The 19968-nt window shown below is 50.0% G+C and overlaps 1 protein-coding gene across 9 annotated transcripts in view; it reads left to right on the top strand.

Annotated features, from left to right (window-relative positions):
- The window catches only part of TTC7B (tetratricopeptide repeat domain 7B), a 267251-nt gene that overhangs the window by 169371 nt on the left and 77912 nt on the right, over positions 1-19968 (top strand). For all 9 annotated transcript variants that reach the window (XR_008199968.1, XM_052646213.1, XM_052646211.1 and 6 more), the window contains exons 11-15: positions 898-1002; positions 2855-2972; positions 4978-5035; positions 11959-12031; positions 15339-15499. Coding sequence is in view for 8 of the 9 variants with exons in the window: in XM_052646213.1 (XP_052502173.1) it covers positions 898-1002; positions 2855-2972; positions 4978-5035; positions 11959-12031; positions 15339-15499 (515 nt within the window). In the remaining variant the exon portion in view is untranslated. The remainder of the gene's footprint in view (positions 1-897; positions 1003-2854; positions 2973-4977; positions 5036-11958; positions 12032-15338; positions 15500-19968) is intronic.

The raw sequence follows: 19968 nt of genomic DNA, 5'->3' as shown, positions 1-19968 counted from the left end.
TGTTAGCAAGACATGGCTGTCTTAGCTTGTGTGTGGTTAGGCTGTGTGTGGTTGAAAGGGAGGACTGTGGAGAGGGGCCTGGCGCTGCCCTCTCGGCCACATGCCCCCTGGCAGGTCTCTCAGTGTCCACCCCATAGACACGTGGTCCCAGCTTCACAGACTTGTCATCAGGCAGTGAGATGACACCCACAAGGTGCTAAAGTAGTCCCGGCCCGAACACTCTCGATAAAAGACAGTGGCCACTGTTTTTCTTGTTAGTTTGGGCCCTTTAGTAAATAGTCAAGTCTGAGACACAAGAGTTTTCTTCGGGCAAGTGGAGACGGAGATTCTGTACGGTACACTTTAAATCAGGCGTCCCCGGTGGCTCAGATGGTCAAGAATCTGCCTGCAGTGCAGGAGACCTGGGTTTGATCCCTGGGTCGGGAAGATCTCTTGGAGAAGGGAATAGCAACCCACTCCAGTATTCTTGCCTGGAGAATCCCATGGACCGAGGAGCCTGGTGGGCTGCGATCCATGGGGTCGCAAAAAGTCAGACACGACTGAGTGACTAACACACAGACACACACACGTTTTAAGTTGGGCAGTTAATTTTCTATAATGCCACAAACCTCTGCTGTCTTCTTGCCCTTACTTTTACAGCGACTGAGCAGGTAGGGAATGAAGCGAGGGCACCGATGCCAGGGAAGCATTTTCACTTGCTTTGACCACAGTTTACTCCCCAGTCCCCCAGAAGTTCCAACCCTGGTTACCACCATCCCCAGACCCCTGCTCGCTTGGGCCCAAGTTGGAAAATCTCATTTAGGGGGTGTCCTCACCAGAAACCCCTCTGGGAAGACTTCAGGTTTTGGTTCTGCTCAGAAACGCTGAGTCTCACAGAGACGCTCTCCTTTCGCCAAGTCCGCGCGCGCCGTGAAGGTGCTGAAGGAGTGTATCCGCCTGAGGCCGGACGACGCCGCCATCCCGCTGCTGGCCGCCAAGCTGTGTGTGGGCTCCCTGCACTGGGTGAGTGCCCGCGAGCCCTGCTCCATCTGGGTGGAGAGGGGACCGCAGGAATCATTGGCCGCACACAAGCAAGGCTGCTCGAGCCCCGGGCTCCTGGCCTGGGCCTCTGGCCTTCTCGGGCCTTAGCTCCCACCCCAGGGACTTCAGGAATCAGTAGAACTCCAGGTGCTTGTTTTCCATGGGAATGCGCTTCAGAGCTAGAAATGGTGAGATAGAACTGGAACGCTGCTCAGATGCATCCTGTACGCAAGTCGTGCCGGACCGGAACGGGCTGGCCCCTTAGCGGTTCCCTCTTAGCCTGAGCTCTTCTGTAAAGCCAAGAGGCACCCTCCGCTTTAGCTCGTGTGTAAACCCAGCCCCCTCATCCCTCTCCTTGCACAGAGGCTTTCCTCTCAAACGTTCTTGTTCAGGTTAGAATTCGGGAAGAGCCTGACCTGCAGCAATCGTTGCTGTTCGTGTCCGACTCTCTGTGACGCCGTCAACGGCAGCAAACCAGGCCTCCCTGCCCTTCCCTGTTCCCCGGAGTTTGCTCAAACTCGTGTCCATTGATTCGGTGTGCTTCCTCAAAAATATACCCTTTGAGCAGACGCTAGACAACGCAGGCTGTTGCTGAGATGGTGTATGGATGACTGTCACACGTAGTGGAGTCTTAACGTCCTCCTCTAACTTCATGTTGGGGTTCGTGATAAGAAGTTGCCCAAACAGGCCAGAGGCTCCTGGCTGAGGTTTTTAGTATGGTCCTTGTTGCTTGTTTTTTCCGTTTATTCTCACCAGCGGAGGGGGAATTGGAGGTGGGGGGAGGCGGGAAATGTGGAAGAAAAGAGGCATCTTGAAAGAGCAGGTTCTCACCTGAATCACAGCTGTGAAGGCGTCGTGTGGCCCATGCAGGTTTCAGCAGCTTGGCGTGGCAAGCAAGGGGGCAAGCAGGCAGATTCTGAGCGGGGGCCAGGGCCGGGGACCAAACCTTTGCTCTTTGGGCGTGCCAGCTTCCAGCCGTGGCACTGTTCAACTCCATGACGCCTTAAATAAACCTGTTTTTTTCAAGATGAGAATAGCAAGTCATTTCTGTGTTTTTAAAATATTTTTATTATTAAAATTTCAAAATACCACAGAAGGAAAGAGTGTAATCAGCTGTCATCCATGTACTGTCCCCCAGCTTCAGTAGCATCAATACTTACCATGCTCCGAAGGAACAAACCTTGCTGCTTTTGTCTCTGATGAGGTGCGCAGAAGGTCGCCTTACTGTGGGTGTGGTTTGCGGCTGCACTGCTTTCCCATTGGAAGCTGCTGGGGTGAGAGCCATGCCTTGTGTAGTGTACAGGATTGGCCAAAAAGTTCATTCGGGTTTCTGGCCTGTGCGTACGAAGCCTGAACGAACTTTCTGGCCAACTCAATAAAATAAATAGGTGGAGTTTTGAAATTTTTCCAAGCCTAAAGGACTCTTTGTATCATGCTAAAAAGGAACTACTGAAGCACAAAACATTTCAAGACCTTTGTTCTTTGCAAATCACACGTACAGACGTGCGTAACTTCTGAGTCCAGCACAGCCCAGCCACAGAGCCCGCTGGGGAAGAGCAGAGACGGAACAGCCCCACAGAGTGTGAAAGGGGCCTTGGGAAAGAGGCAGAAAAGCAACACCGGGTAGTTTAAAGGAAAAAGGCCAGGTGGGGGTCCTGAGGCCTGTTTGAGAGGCTCAAATTAAGAGAACACAGTCTCCAGAGTGGCCCTGGAAGGCTTTGGACTTATTTTAACAGTGACTCATCAGAAATCGTCTTTGGCAGCAGATGCTTTGGGGAACTCTCATTAGAAATTCTGCAGGTTGTTGTTGTTTTTAACTGATCTGGTTTTTCAGTTGGAAGAAGCCGAGAAGTTTGCCAAAACGGTGGTTGATGCAGGAGAGAAAACGTCAGAGTTCAAGGCTAAAGGCTACCTGGCCCTGGGGCTGACCTACAGTCTGCAGGCCACTGACGGTGAGTGGGGCCACCCACGGGGGCTGGCGGCACTGCCGCTGCCCCGAGTCTCCGGAAGGCGCAGGGCGGGTCCCCCTGTCCTGGGGGCCCTGCCCCCGGCGTCCTCTTTGCTCAGACAGGGCAGAGATGGGGAGCGGGTGACGATGGCCCTGGGCCTGGGCGCCCAGGTCCCTCTTCACGGGGGTGTGTGCCGGCAGATGTGGGGGGTCTGCCCAGAGCTGTGCTATGAGAGACGACGCAACCCCCCTGGCCTGCAGCCAGCTGTGCCCAAGCCCCGGCCGAGCCCGCCCTGTGTGAAGGGATGTTGGTCTTAGGCCCAAGAATGCAGGAGTGTTCGGGGCTCACCTCCCCCAGAAAGCCCACCTTGGTTTCTCAGGGCCCGCCCCCTCCATTTGCACGTCTTAGCTCACAGGCACGTGCGTGTGTATCCAGGGGCGCACAGTCCATGCAGTGACCCGACACTCTGGACGTATTTACTGTTTCAGTAGATGTGTTCTTGGCTAAAAAACAATCTTAAGTATGTTTTCTGCACCTAATGAGGTTTTCAGTTCAATGTTTGCAGAAAGGGTCAATTGCTAAATTGTTTTTATGAGCTCTATTATTTCTTGAATGTTTTGCTGTGAAATATAACACAGATACCAAAAAAAAATCTAAAAAATGATTATCTAACTCAGTAAATTATTAAAAGGGAAAATATCCTTACAGTCACCACCCTGCTCAGGAGATAGAACTTTGCCGGCCACCTGGGAGCCCTTCAAGCGTCCCCAGAAATCACAGCCCCCTTAAGAGAAAACACTACCCTCGCATCATTTCCTTTTTCTTCCTTTGTAATATTGCTAGAGTTTATTTGACATGTTACCCCAAATATTTCTTTCCTCTGCTCTAAAATATCAAAGGGGCTTCCCTGGTGGCTCAGAGGTTAAAGTGTCTGCCTCCAATGCAGGAGACCTGGGTTCGATCCCTAAAGATCCTGGAGAAATTTTGCATATCCATTGATTCTCAGTAATGGATTTTTTGCCAATTTTTCATATACGCTTGATATACTGGCAATACCCAAAACATCTTTTAACTATAGCAGACTTTCAGTGAAGTGAAATTTAGTACCTTGTATTTATCCATGTAAATTCTTTGGTCTGTACCCCTGATGAGCCCTGGGTGAGTCGCATGGCCCTGTTGGGTTCATCTGTGTCCGTGGTTCCCCTGGTTCACCCCTCTGCTTCCCTCTAGCTCACTTACTCTTGTTCTGAGTTAGCCATGGGTTTCAGCTACACCCAGTTCTGGCAGCCCTCCGCCATCCTCAGAGCGATGTCAGGATGGGCTCTGCCTTGCTGGATTCGTTAGATAAGGGCCATCTCCAGAGGCAACCATAAGCAGGACTTTTTCTGTTGTTGCAGTAAGGAGTATCTTTTTAGCTTCTACCAGATTCTGAGGTGCCCTTTCTCATGTCCTGTACACAGGGGCAGGGTTGAGCTGATTTACAGTCTTGCTATTGAGCTTGCCCGGTCTGTCTCTGGGGTTCACATCAAGATATCAGAGGTCCTGGGCATTGCCCACCTGAATTAAGCTGGTCTCTCTTGGCCTTAGGCTGGTGTCCTTGGTTCTTGGTGCCAGAAGGCTCTCTGAAGACTGTCTAATCCACCCACTGGTGCTTGAATCTCTCCTAGTCCATTTTGGCAGAGTCTTGCTTCACCTGGGGATTACGTGCCTGCCCTTGAGAATGTTTTCCTCTCTGGAATTCCCAGCTGGTCTTTTGAAGATGGGCCCCTTTTCCTGGGGGTACCAAGATTGCCCAGCCACCGCCCATTCTCCCCTTGGCATGGTTGCAGAGTTATGCCCAAGCGTAAGGACCTCAGCTGACCTGGCCTTTGTCTGCCATCCTCTATAGCACCAGGGCACACTGGGCATGTAGGCACCCAGAATCTGTGGCTCTTAATCAGTCAAATGTGTGGTTTTGTAATGTTTCATATTTGTTCCATGTCACTGACTAACTGAACCCTTTCCTTAGCTTCTCTGCGAGGGGTGCAGGAGGTCCTCCAGAGAAAGGCGCTTCTTGCGTTTCAGAGGTGAGTGGGAGTTCCTCTCTTCACTCGGCTGTACACAATGACACCAGAGTGTGGTGAGTATAAAAAGAAGAGATATTTATAAGGATTATGTAAACAGTGTTCCACCCCTGGGAGTCTTTCCTCTTGAGCACTGAACACACAGCATGAAGCGTGCTGCGTCACTGCTGCCGTGCAGATCCACATTCTTCATCTGTTTATTCATCTGGGCACATGTTCATTCCTAATCAAGTTATTTCAGCTCCAGGAGAGGTACTTTTTATGTCCACGGAGACGATTCCTTTTATTAAAGACATTTTTCATCATCTAGAAAAAGGATCATTCTTTGCTTGCTTTTTTCTTTTTTAACATGTCAAGCTGCAGATTTTTATATTAGGAAATGAAAAAAGCCAGATATTAGGACAGTCTCTGAAATACTACCTAAGACAGTCAGGCCAGCAGGCCCAGGGCTCTCTATCCCTGCCGTGTTCCATAACACCTTACGGTCAGCCCCATCGCTGTGCCTTTCACGAAATTAGAGAAGGCCCTATGTTAGACAGTGCTTGTGTGTCCCAGGGCCCTTTCACACCCTTTACTTGAGCTTTGGCCCACATCAGTAAGTAGACAAGACAAGGTGTGTGTTCACTGCAGGTAAGGGTCTGAGATGCCGGGATGAAGAGCCAGAGGCCTGTGGCTATGGAAGTCGGGAAGGTCAAGGTCTCTGATGCTGACCAGCTTCTCTGGTACCCACTACACCAGTGCTGCTGCGGCTAAGTCGTGTCTGACTCCTCTTTGCAACCCAGTGGACTGTAGCCTGCCAGGCTCCTCTGCCCATGGAATTCTCCAGGCAAGAGTGCTGGAGCGGGTTGCATGCCCTCCTCCAGGGCATCGTCCCAACCCAGGAGCTGAGCCCAGGTCTCTTACATCTCCTGCACTGGCAGGCGGGTTCTTCACCACCAGTGCCACCCAGGAAGCCCCCTGCACCACGGTGCCCTGACCTGATTCTTCCTGGAGGTGTGATGGATCGCTGAGAGCATAGCACCGTGACGTCCAGTGTGGAATTGGTATTGATCCTGTCTCCTTAAATATCTGTGTTACCCTGATTTCTTGCTGTTATATTAGAAGCTCAGTTACCTACCCTGAAGTTTCGGGAGGATCTCTCAGTTCAGTTCAGTCGCTCAGTCATCTCCGACTTTTTGCAACCCCATGAATCACAGCATGCGAGGCCTCCCTGTCCATCACCAACTTCCGGAGTTCACTCAAACCCATGTCCATTGAGTCGGTGATGCCATCCAGCCATCTCATACTCTGTCGTTCCCGTCTCCTCCTGCCTCCAATCCCTCCCAGCATCAGGGTCTTTTCCAATAAGTCAACTCTTTGCATGAGGTGGCCAAAGTACTGGAGTTTCAGCTTTAGTATCAGTCCTTCCAATGAACACCCAGGACTGATCTCCTTTAGGATGGACTGGTTGGATCTCCTTGCAGTCCAAGGGACTCTCAAGAGTCTTCTCCAACACCACACTTCAAAAGCATCAATTCTTCGGCACTCAGCTTTCTTCACAGTCCAACTCTCACATCCATACATGACCACTGGGAAAACCATAGCCTTGACTAGACGGACCTTTGTTGGCAAAGTAATGTCTCTGCTTTTTAATATGCTGTCTAGGTTGGTCATAATTTTCCTTCCAAGGAGTAAGTGTCTTTTAATTTCATGGCTGCAGTCACCATCTGCAGTGATTTTGGAGCCCCCAAAAATAAAGTCTGACACTGTTTCCACTGTTTCCCCATCTATTTCCCATGAAGTGATGGGACTGGATGCTATGATCTTCATTTTCTGAATGTTGAGCTTTAAGCCAACGTTTTCACTCTCCTCTTTCACTTTCATCAAGAGGCTTTTTAGTTCCTCTTCACTCTCTGCCATAAGGGTGGTGTCACCTGCATATCTGAGGTTATTGATATTTCTCCCGGCAATCTTGATTCCAGCTTGTGCTTCTTCCAGCCCAGCATTTCTCATGATGTACTCTGCATATAAGTTAAATAAGCAGGGTGACAATATAGAGCCTTGACGTACTCCTTTTCCTATTTGGAACCAGTCTGTTGTTCCATGTCCAGTTCTAACTGTTGCTTCCTGACCTGCGTATAGGTTTCTCAAGAGGCAGGTCAGGTGGTCTGGTATTCCCATCTCTGGAAGAATTTTCCACAGTTTCTTGTGATCCACACAGTCAAAGGCTTTGGCATAGTCAAGAAAGCAGAAATAGATGTTTTTCTGGAACTCTCTTGCTTTTTGAATGATCCAGCAATGTTGGCAATTTGATCTCTGGTTCCTCTGCCTTTTCTAAAACCAGCTTGAAGTTCACGGTTCACGTATTGCTGAAGCCTGGCTTGGAGAATTTTGAGCATTGCTTCACCAGAGCGTGAGCTGAGTGCAGCTCTGCGGTAGTCTGAGCGCTCTCTGGTCCCTGATAATTGTTGATGGATCTCTGTCCCTAGAACCAGGGTTTCCTGCAGATCCGTCACCGTGGACATGCTCCTTTTTTCATGAAATCATTACCGCTGGGTTTCAGTTAGTCTGAGATGCTTTCATCTCTTTCCTTTCCCTTCCCTAGCAGGCTCACCATAGCTCCTTCACACTGCCAGTCCCAGACTGGTTAACGACAGAAAGTACCAACTGACAGCTGCAAACAGACCTCCTGTCTCGGCGCGAAGTTTCTGTTGATGCTCTTCAGCACCGAGTGTGGAAAGCATTTCCATTTCAAATGATCTGGAGTTTTAAATTTTCCAGTCCTACTTTGTAAAACCCACACATGGATGCCTAAGAAAGTGGTCATTACATCTGTTTCACTTTTCTTAAACCAGCACGTCTACTGGCTCTCTAAAAACAGCCATGGTGGTGGTCTGCCTTGAGCCGCGGAGCTCGTAACTTCGTGTTATGTAACAGCTGTTCCCTTGGCCTGAATTTCTTTTTGTCCCTCTTTTTCTTAGTTTCTAGTTCAAAGGGATTTTTAAAATATTTGTTCATATGGGAATAAAGAGGAATAAAATCCTACTAACCCATGTGATTATATTGGGGAAGGCTAACCTAAATTTTTATTTATGTGTATTTAAGTGTATTTTTCAAAGGAATCAAAATATTTTGTTTCAAGCACACATTAACTAGGACGCTCCTAGTCTGTGACCGTGCGTGTCACGGAAAGCTATAAGGGAAAGATTTTAAGAACATGAGAAGGACTTGTGTCGCTTCTTATATGTAAATGCATATTTAAAAATCATTTGGGTGAGAATTTTTTTTTATCATATATTTTAAGTCTTCCCACAGTTCTGTTAATACAACTGTTTTGGTAATTTTTGGTTAAAAAGAAAATGATGTAACTCAAAAAGTGGTGAGGTTGCAGAGCTAACGTGAAAAATACCTCAGTTATGACTGGAGTCAGAATTCAAAAAGGTTTCTCCCTCTTGGATTCAGAAAGGTGATTTTTGAAGACATCCCAGTTACGTGATTGCACCATAATATTGAAATCTTCAGCTGTTCATATGCTTACAAGTTCAGCCTAAGAGGTTGAACCAACTCATTTGTCCTGTACAAAAGTGTAGTGAAGAAAACCAGTGTTGTTTGCAGAGCTTTCTAAGAAGAAGAATTGATCTGAGTGGCAGCTTCTAGGGGCTGTCACTGGGGCTAGGGCCTGGCATCACAGTAGGTACTGCATATGTGGACGGATGGATGGACGGATGGCTGAGTGAATGGCTGGCTGGCTGAGTGGCTGGATGAACGGATGACTGAATGAATGGATGGATGGCTGAGTGAATGGACGGATGGATGGATAGATGGGTGGGTGGATGAATAGATGGTGGCCTCAGTGGGCCAGTAGTTTAACAGCTGTTTCTGTTAAAGCATGGAATTAATTAATACGGAGGTGCTTTGACAAGGGAAGCACTTTGTGAGCTTCCCTGTGAAGACACTTTTAGGAATTTGAATTTCTCTTAGCAGCTTCACCAGATACTCACTGCGTGGGAATGGGGTTTAGAGGGCTGCTCTCTATTCACGTACAGGGTCCAGCAGGCTTGCAGTTTTCAAGATCACCAACGCCCTTCCTCTCGCCTGCACGGCTTGGTGATTTCTGTCGAGCAGGTTTCCTGTGGGCGTACAGACACGGTGTCACGGGACGCCTCGCTGCCGAAGTCGTCCTGCGCAGCTGAAGAGAGGCTTTTAGAGTCTACCTGAGATGAACACCATGAGCTTTTCTAGTTTTCTTGGGCAACTCCGTGTTTCTTCTTTTCTTTCATAGGCTGAAGTGACCAGATTATCTCTTTAACCAAGTTATGGAAATAAGCTGTTTTAAAATGTGTGTGTTTAAGTTTTAACTCATCAGAAATTTGGTGACTGTATATTCATCATCAGCCACACTGGCAGTTCTTCAGATGTCCTAATGCACCCCAGTGATGCCAAGATTTCTAGCACATCTCTTTCTTGGTGCTGTGGATTAATAGTTAATAATTGTTTGCAGATGCTAAGTAGGAAGGACCCTTGGTCAGAACCATTCTTATCCACCCCTGAGCTCTCCAGACCACTGCCAGCTTTCTACTTGGTTGGTGTTGGGTAGAGGCAACCATGATTTAATTTAACTTCATTTGTAAAAAATCTAAACTGTGCTGAGAAAATTTTAGCTCTGTGGAATTCTTTTTGAGGGTTGTAGGAAGCTGGTTTTATTAATTGTGAAAGAAGATGAGATAAAATAAATAATGCTAATTAATTCAAAGTCTCTTCATAATTCATTTTGTATTCATTTTCCCTGAATAATTGGGAGAGACAGAAACCATGACATTCCAATCTTACTTTTTATGAACACCAAAGAAAAAAATTCTTTGATGTACAAATTCATGGAAAACCAATGCCTGTCAAGTAATGAAAACTGGGGCATTCTGAGTAGGCCTCCACTAGAAATACAGCATCTCCAAGGGCAACAAAGGCAAGTCTTCAGCCTCAGCTTCTTAGACTAAAGTGAGAGAAGTCCTCCAGCTGTGTTTTGAGGCAAGCTTATTTCCCAGGGATGGGAGTTTCGCTCTTAAGATTGTAAAAGGAACAGAGGGTCCCCCCTCACCCCCTCGTTCCCCCGAGTCCCACACATGAGCTACGACATTTGCCCAGAGCAGCTCAGTTCAGTCGCTCAGTCGCGTCCGACTCTGCAACCCCATGGACTGCAGCGCGCCAGGCCTCCCCGTCCATCCCCAACTCCCGGAGCCTGCTCAGACTCACGTCCATCGAGCCGGTGATGCCTCCAGCCACCTCATCCTCTGTCGTCCCCTTCTCCTCCTGCCTTCAGTCTTTCCCAGCGTCAGGGTCTTTGCCCAGATAGTGCCCCGGGTTGTTGAAGTTCACATATTTTCTGGGTTGCAAACATTCAGAAGACTTTTTCGCCTTTTTCCCCACAGCAGACAGACAGCCCTGTTAAAAAGGCCTATTACTATAGAAGTCCATCCTCCGCGTGTTTGCCACAGTTGACTCTATAGTGATTTGGCATTCTTTTTCATCTTGAATTTGCTGGTAGAAGATCCTCCCTTAATCACAGAATGTTGACAGGACAGTCTGAAGTTTTGTTCACTGTCTGGCCCTCCCCGTTTGTGATTAGTCTGCTCTACAGTGCCTTTTAAAGAAAGTAAAAGTTTGTTTTTCTCTTCCCACTGGACTGTTAGACACAGAGTTATGTCTCATCTATAGCCCCATTTTGAGTTGTCTATAAAATACAGTAGACTTCCACGTAAAAGCAAGAATGACATGCTTACCATCAAGTAAGAGGCCAGTATAGCCTCTTCCTATTGGCGCCAAAAGCCAGTTGATAGACAGTCTAGTGTCTGGGCATGGAGTCTTACATGTCACAGTTACATGTCTTTAGAAAACTACGTGGGACTTAGTGGAACCTTCAAAAGAGTGAATGAGTATCCTCTATTTCTCCCTGCAGTTCATCAAAAAACCAAAACCTCACTTTACAAGCAAAGCCAGGCCTTTGATTTTCATATGGTTTCTCTGAAATCCAGAAATTTGGATGAAGTAGCATCAAGGCCAAGCCACAACTTAACCACAGCAGCCGTCGGCCTGCCAGGAGTGCTCACGCCTCCCAGGGTGACACGTGGCCTCGCCTGCCCAGCCTGAGGGAGGCGCCCGCTGGGGGCGTCGGACAGTGTCCTGCGGATTCTCCACCTCAGGCTCCTTCTCGAAGCCAGGCTCATCGGCTGCCATTGCCGATGCAAGATGAAACCCAGAAATGTGTCATCCCACGTGCAGGGCCAAGAGGGGACGTGCATTCCATTAGCTAGTGGACAGAGGAGAAGAGTGTAAATGAAACAAAAACTTTAAGTTGTAGTTAGACTTTATTGTACTAAGGGTATTCATATTTAAAAATACTGTAAAACCTTTAGCAACATGTATGACTGGTTTAAAAGTTAAAGCTGATTAGAAAGTAATAATTCCAAAATAAGGAAAGAAAGCAGAAAGAAACCGGGATCCGGGAGGAAAAATAGAAAGCACCCCAAAAAGGAAATACTAAAACCAAATACATGAATCAGTATAATAATTATAAGTGACTGCCTTACAGAGCTAGACAAAGACAGCAGCACTGGGTTTATAAGCAATTTAATCTGTTTGCAAGAGAGGCCACTGAATTACAAGGATATAGAATATGTGAAAGTAAAGAGGTGTCAAAAGATGGGCCATGCAAACATGGACCAAGAGGGATCTGCAGTTTATGTCAGTGTTGCACCAAATGGGGTCTCAGAAGAACTTACTGGAGACAGACTACGATGATATCTTGTATAAAAAGAAAACGTTGAGCCCATAAGGGCTATCAAATACTTTCATTTGTGTGCAACATAGAGGTTGTTAATATGGGGCCTCGGTATAAGTAAAAGCACCGATGGGAGCCCCTGATGCCCTAACCGCTGCCCACGCTCTTGCAGGGCCCACAGCCTGTCGCCCACGGACCACCAGGCCGCCTTCTACCTGGCCCTGCAGCTCGCCATCTCCAGACAGGTCAGTCCCGCCGGCCCCGCGCCCGGAGGCCCGGCGCCCGCTCCTTCTCAGCGCGGTCTGGGTTGGGGACCGTCTGCGTTCGGCCCCCTGGGGCTGCCCTGAAGCCTCTCCCCGGGGACGCTGAGTTCCGGCACAGGCCCCGGGTTTCGTCCGCTGGAGCGGCAGCCGTGCAGACACAAGGCAGGCCGGGCCCTGCTTTTGGAGGTCACACATGCAATCTGGAGGGCTCCCCTGGTCGGGTGGCGACGGGTCAGCCCTTGGTGACCCCAGGGGTCGCCAGGGAGCCCCCCGCCGCTCGCTCACAGAGCCTGGGGCTGAGCTGCGCGGCAGGGACTCCGTCACCGGAGGGGCCCGGGCATCGGCCGGCCGGAGGACGCTGGCGGTGTACGCAGAGGAGACCCGTCCCTGTCAAACACGGAGGAGGGTGAACAGCAACGCACAGCGGCTCCCCGAAACGAGCCCCCGCGGTGCCCGCCTGGCCGCAGGGCCGCGCTCCGCCGGTCTCCACCTTCCCGGCGCCAGCCCCGTGCCCGCCGGCCCACCAGGCGGGAGACGCTGGTGGTGACCCCAGCACGTTCCCGAGCGCCGGCCCGAGGGTGACTCAAGGGTCAGCTCCCCGAACACGCGCTTCCCCCGGCAGGCCGGGCTGTGCCCACGCGTCTGACCTCCTGGAGCCTGGCGAAGGGCGCTAGGCGGCTCCCGCTGGGGGCCGGGGGCCGCGGGAACCAAGAGACCCCGTCCGTGTCCAGGTCCTGCTGCCTGGCCTCGCACGGCTCGCCGCTGGCCTGACCATGCGCTGCTGCAGCGAGAGCTGTCGGGGGGTGACCCACCGCCCGCCTCCCTCGGCACCAGGACCTCTTCCCGCCTCCTCCCTGAAGCCCCTTCACCGGGCTCCCTACTCCGCTCCTCCCTCCTGTCCTGCGCTCCTGCTCGCTGTCTTTCTCTCTAGACTTCAGGTTCCCCGAGGGCAGGAACCCCCGACAGTCACCATCACTGCTTTGCCCTGGCAGCCGGCACGCTGCCTGGCACGTGGTAGGCACTCACTAATGCTGGGTGAATGAAGGAACCAACCTGGAATTCCTTCAGGTCAGCCTGGCCTCTGAGAGCACCACTTTGGATCCTGTATCCGTTTTTTCTTGATTGGATTGGACCTCCCTGAAAACAGACATCGCGAGTGTACCTGCCTTTTTGAGTCTCTCCAGATACCAAGCTGAGTGCTGTCTGCGCAGTAGGCTGTCCCTGGGGAGGGGAGGAGTTGCTGGAGCTCTGTGGGTGCCACGTGGGCCTCCGGAGGCCCCCAGCAGGACACTGTGCCGTGTGCCTGCCCCCCAGGCAGGGAGGGCGACGGGGAGGGGCCCTCGTCCTTAGTGAAAGTGAAATGAAAGTGGAAGCCGCTCAGTCGGGTCCGACTCTTCGAGACCCCATGGACTATATAGTCCATAGAATTCTCCAGGTCGGAATACTGGAGTGGGTAACCTTTCCCTTCTCCAGGGGATCTTCCCAACCCAGGGATCGAACCCAGGTCTCCTGCATTGCAGATGGATTCTTTACCAGCTGAGCCACCAGGGAAGCCCCAGAATACTGGAGAGGGTAGCCTTTCCCTTCTCTAGCAGATCTTCCCGACCCAGGAATCGAACCCCGGGTCTCCTGCATTGCAGGCGGATTCTTTACCAGCTGAGCCACAGGGAAGCCCCCTTGTCCTCAGAGCCGTTGCTGTCTGACCTGGAGGAGGTTGCGGGGGAGGAAGTGGACGCAGAGCCGCTCTGGTCTCCGCACGAGGCTGGGGGACCCACCCAAGGCACGTCTCCTCTCTGGACTGCAGACCCTCCCCTCACCCCCTTGAGACGATAGGTCCCCACTGTGATAGCTGGGATTCTAGGGCTCAGAAGCAGAACACCCCTCTAAACCAGCATTTTTAACTTACATTCATCAAAAATGGAACTTCAGAGAGGAAAACAAACAGACGTGGGGACAGACAGAGGTCACGGCTCCCTGCTAAGGAGCGCGGTCACGGGGGCTGGGAGGAAGCAGGAGAGCAGAGGGGTCCAGCCCGGGCCGGGGTTGGAGCGAGCAGGCAGGCGGCACCCTGGGCCGCGTGCTAAGGAGGCCCGTCGTGAGCCTGCCCCGAAATCCGGCTCCAGGCCCCGCTCTCCACTGCCGCTGCTGCTGCGCGCTGTCGTGCCCAACTCTCTGACCCTGTGGACTGCAGCCCGCCAGGCTCCTCTGTCCATGGGATTCTCCAGGCAAGAACATTGGAGTGGGTCACCATTTCCTCCTCCAGGGGATCTTCCCATCCCAGGGATCAAACCCAGGTCTCCTGCTTGGCAGGTGAATACTGTTAAACCTGTATGGAAACTCTGGTGTTCACATATCCGTTACGTATGCATTTTATCAACGCTTGTATTGGGTGATTCTGAAGAAAGTCTTGAACAGCTGCAGACTTTAAAGGTTAGAGTTGCATCGAGTCCTGCTCACACTTGGATACACCCGCTTTGTGCGTGGCCTCGCAGTCTGCTTCTTGGGTGGTGTTATTTTGGATTGTAGTTTGGAAAGGTGTGGGTGCTTTGTTTGTTTGTTTGCGTATCTCCTTGAGATCCAGGACAAAGGAGCTTGAAAAGAGTCACAGGTGTGTGATCATTTGGAAAGCTCCGTGTAAAGTTTTGAAACTTACTAAGTACTTTCATTTCAGCACTACTTGGGAAAAAATGGGAACCGTTCAGCTAAGGCAGTTTAACAACTTTTGGCAATTTGTTATGTCTCCATTTAGAGTGAAATTATCTTGGGCATAATCAAAAGTAAAGCAGTTGTGTGGGAAAAGAGAGAGATGGTTTATTTAGGGAGAATTGGAAGATTGGGGACTGGCAGTTTTGCTGAGGGAGTCTGCATCACTTCATCAGTCATTCTGTCGCTTGAAGGGGCCTCTGTCTTCGTGTTTGTGGTTAATATCCTGGGGCGGCCATAAGTATGGCTTAAAATCTGAATGTCACACATGGGGAAACAACTCCCAACGTTTACAGAGAATCAGAGGCGTCCCCGGGGGCTCAGACGGCACAGAGTCTGCCCTCCGTGTGTGAGACCTGGCTTTGATCCCTGGGCTGGGAAGATCCCCTGGAGGAGGGCATGGCAACCAGTTCCAGTCTTCCTGCCTGGAGAATCCGACGGACGGAGGAGCCCGGCGGCTACAGTCCACGGGGCCGCAAAGAGTCGGACACCACTGAGCGACTAATGCTTCGACTTTCCGATACTGAAATGGTGGCTGGGCGTGTGCGTGTGTCTGAGAATTCTTCTGGGTTTTATTTTAAACCAGATCCCAGAGGCTCTGGGATACGTCCGCCAAGCTCTTCAACTTCAAGGCGACGACGCCAACTCCCTGCACCTCCTCGCCCTCCTGCTCTCAGCGCAGAAGCATCACCACGATGCTCTGAGCATCATCGACATGGCCCTGAGCGAGCATCCAGAAAATTTCATGTAAGTGATCCCGGACTTACTTATTTTTCCTTACACAGAAGGTGTGAGATTTAGCTCTTCAATCTGTCCAAGTCCTTCATGAACATCCTGGTGGTAAATAGTACAAAATCCTCTTCACTCTTATTTTTTTATGATATTTAGAAACAGTCTCTCAAGTCAACCTGAGGTGAAATACTTTATCCCTTTTTTTCCAGTGTGTACCCTTGAGGTATACAAGATGATTTGAAATTCATTATGGATGAACTGTTTCATTTTAACAGTTATGCATTTTTAAATGAACATTAGAAAAAACACAGCTGCATATCAAAGTGTGATTTCACAGAAACGATTGCTCAGAGGGAGACTAAAAATTTTTTAATGAGTTGTTTTAAGGTGAATTTAAAGGAAAATATTAATATATGTGGATATGGCAAAAGTGACGTTGCATAAACGCCAATGACTAAAATTTGGGAATCATTGCTTTAGAGCTTGTTTATCCTACATTGCCAAGGACTTGCACAAATTCCAGGTGATTGCTATATTGTAGGCGGCTTTGATCAGGATACCTGACCCCTTTGTGTCTTCGTTGTATTCTCTTGGAAACGGAACTGCTTAAATCAATCAACAATATTTGTATGTAAGCTAAGAAATGTCATAACACACCGCCGTGTGCTGGAATTGCCTGCGCGTCTTCACCCCTTCCCTCCGAATCCCTGAATCCAGGGCAGTGATGAGGCTCTGGTGGAAAGGACATCGTCTTTGGGGTTGCTCGGTTCCCGTTTTATCCTCGGTGGAGTGGCTTAGTAACCAGAACACAGTGGTCAGAGACAGTGAGCAGTCCTGCAGGCTGGCGGGTTCTAATTCTCTAGTGCAGGGTCACCAGTGGGGTGGGGGGGGGGGCGGCCCGGGGCAGGGGGAGAAAGGTGGGCTGGCTCTCCGCTCTCAGAAACGCCGCAGATTGTAAGTGGCTCAGCCTTGGCTTCATCTCTCTGCCTCCTCCCCTCACGGTGGTTTTAATCAGTGCGTTTCAGCAACTCCCCTTGGAAAACTGGCTCACACATTTCCATTACAAACATTTCTTTGTCTTCAAGTGGAAAGGGCATTTCTCTTCTTCCCATCGAGAAAATTCTCGTTATAATCCAGGACACCTCTGACTGGAGGTTTCTTCTGCAGGCTCAGCTATTTATGCGGAGTGAATTAAAGGGCTTTGCCTCCGAGTTTGACTTCTTGCAGGTCTCAAGCTTGCTTTTCTGCTCTCTGAGGACATGTCTGGATTTTATCCAAGGCTGGTTAGCCCATGGAACCATAAAGTGGTTGAAACACTTTAAAAAAACACGGGGCCCATCAGTAAAGTTTAGCCTGATGCAACTGAACTCCGTTTCTCTCATCAATATGTATAAAGTGGTCGCTCCTGCCTCCCACCCTCAGCACCTTTGTTAGAAGTCAAACTCCAGCCTGTGGCTCTCGCGTAGACAGCCTGGGGTGTCAATAAACAGCAGGCTTATTAAACTAATGGCCGCGCCACACTGCAAGCAGCAAACAGTGGTGGCAAATATGGTAATGCCTCCAAGTGACAGCAGCTGACAGCCTTTTCAAGTAGTGGAAGTAAGGAACAGCAGTGGAGATATTTGAGGAATGCGAGCCTGTTATTTTAATGTTAAGCTGTAAGCTCAAAAAAGCAGAGCACATGGCAGCGGGGCTCAGAGCCCTGATGACTTGTTTGCTTTTTAAATATTTGTATTTCTTCCTTTGTGATGGGGAACTTCTTCCCAAGAATACTTTATTAAAAGTCGGGGGCCAGATGTAGTCAGTAGATCCCATGGTTTCTTCCCATCCTGGGTAAAACATTTCAACACCAACCTAAACAAGATTCCCTGGGCACCTGTCCCAACTGCCCTGTAGCGTCATCTGTCTGTGACCAGCTCGTCTCGCGCAGAGCTGCAGACTCTGGGAAGCCTGGGATGGCCTCCTGTGCCTCGTGTCTGACAGCTGTGACCCACCCCAGCCTGGGGGTGTAGTGGGTGTTTCCTCAGCCCCTGCCAGGGGGAGATGAGAGCAGGAAGACCTGCTGTTAGGGTCAGGCCTCTCCGGCTATTGAACCAAGAACTGATTGAACTAGCATCTTAGCCTGATGCAGGGAATTACAGAGCTTTTTGGTTCCCTCTGGGGCTTCCCTGAGCGGCTCAGGTGGTAAAGAATCTGCCTGCGATGCAGGAGACCTGGGTTCGATCCCTGAGTGGGGGAGATCCCCTGGGGAAGGGAATGACTACCCACTCCAGTACTCTTGCCTGGAGAATCCCACGGACAGAGGAGCCTGAAAAGGTACAATCGGACACGGCTGTGCAGCTAACACTGTGACTTTAACACTTGGTCCCCGTTAAGCCGAGGAACTGGAGCTCCTTCAAGATACGTAACTGTGAGTTCTTAATAGAATCGGTTTATTCTGTGCTATGGCTGGCTGCGCCGGGTCTTCGCCGCTGCCCGCGGCTTTCCCCGGTTGCCGCGGCTGCGCTGTGCTGCGGAACGTGGGCTTCCCGTCGCAGGGGCTTCTCACCGCGGAGCCCGGGCTCCAGGGCGCGGGGGCTTAGTAGCGGCAGCGCGTGGGCTCAGCAGCTGCGGGCTCACGGCTCTGGAGCGCGGGCTCAGCAGCGTAGCGCTCGGGCTTAGTTGCTCTGTGGCAAGCGGGCTCTTCCGGCACCAGGGCTTGAACCCGTGTCTTCTGCATTGGCAGGTGGATCGTTTACCTCCAAGCCACCAGGAAAGCCTGACCACCAGCTTTTATCATCTCATGGTGGCAGTCAGTATGGTTAGGCAACCCTGGAGGCACCAGCTGTTCCTCCGGCGGCAGTCCTCTGTCCTGGCCAGGGCGGTGAAGGCATTGGGCTCCAAGATCACTGCAGATGGTGCCTGCAGCCATGAAATTAAAAGACGCTTACTCCTTGGAAAAAAAGTTATGACCAACCTAGATAGCATATTCAAAAGCAGAGACATTACTGTGCCGACTAAGGTCCGTCTAGTCAAGGCTATGGTTTTTCCTGTGGTCATGTATGGATGTGAGAGTTGGACTGTGAAGAAGGCTGAGGGCTGAAGAATTGATGCTTTTGAACTGTGTTGTTGGAGAAGACTCCTGAGAGTCCCTTGGACTGCAAGGAGATCCAACCAGTCCATTCTGAAGGAGATCAACCCTGGGATTTCTTTGGAAGGAATGATGCTAAAGCTGAAACTCCAGTACTTTGGCCTTCTCATGCGAAGAGTTGACTCATTGGAAAAGACTCTGATGCTGGGAGGGATTGGGGGCAGGAGGAAAAGGGGACGACGGAGGATGAGATGGCTGGATAGCATCACCGACTCGATGGACGTGAGTCTGAGTGAACTCCGGGAGTTGGTGATGGACAGGGAGGCCTGGCGTGCTGCGATTCGTGGGGTCGCAAAGAGTCGGACACAACTGAGTGACTGAACTGAACTGATGTTTCAATAATTGAAAGGCATTCCTATAAATATTATGACAACGAACACAGCAGCTTCACATGTGATATTTTGAATCCTTTAACGTGATTAAATATTGAGTAGAAGCAAAAGACTACTTATTAAATCTATTTAAAATAAAAATGCAAGTAACCCATGTATAAGTGCTTCTGTGTTTAAGAAAAAACCCTTAATGTTGCTGCGAGCTTCCTGGGCGCTCCACTTTCCCACCCCGACCTCTCCCTACACTGGTTAGCTGCTCTCCTGAACTCTGTGTTGGGCAGTCTTTTGTGTTTCTATATCACAGATGTTGGTATTCCTAAATGATAAAAATTTCTGGGTTTGTGTATTTTAAAAAATTTTAATGGAATTGTACTCAGTAATAATACATTTTTATTCTTTTTTCATTGCTTAGCTTTGTGTTTCTGAGGTCATCCCTCTTGCATACAGCAGCAGTGTGCTCATTTATACGAATGGTACTTTCTTGTATAAATACACCCGCATTTCTGTTTCTCGTCTGCCATAAGTGGGTACGTGGGCTGTCTGCAGTGTCTGACTGTCATGAAGCATGGTGCTACAGATATCCTGACACAGTTCTGATGCCTGTGTGCAAGCCTTTCGTCAGGTGGACTCCTAGGAGCGGAACTGTTGGACCGTAGGATGCGTGTATCTTCAGTCTTACCGAATAATTCCAAAGTGGTTGTGTGCATTCTCTTCTCCACCAGCGGTGCCCAAGAGCCCACGTGGCTCCCAACACCAACACTCAGACTTGGCGGCGCTGGTTAGTGGCACCCCATGGTGAGTCTAAGTGGCGTGGCGTTCATTATCGAGGAGGTTGAACACCTTTTTGTTTGTTGGTCATTCAGCTTTTCTGTAGAAGTCCTCTTTTCTACCTGGGCTGTCTCTTTCATAATAACTTGTCAGACTTCTTTATGTATAGTTCAAAAGGCTTTTGTTGGTTACCTGTGTGGTGAAAGTCCCCCAGTTCGTGTCCTGCCTTTGCTTTCTCTTACGGGATCTTTTGA

Source organism: Budorcas taxicolor, chromosome 10 (assembly GCF_023091745.1).
Source record: "Budorcas taxicolor isolate Tak-1 chromosome 10, Takin1.1, whole genome shotgun sequence".
Lineage (NCBI taxonomy): Eukaryota > Metazoa > Chordata > Mammalia > Artiodactyla > Bovidae > Budorcas > Budorcas taxicolor.
This window is presented reverse-complemented; position numbering and strand designations above follow the sequence as displayed.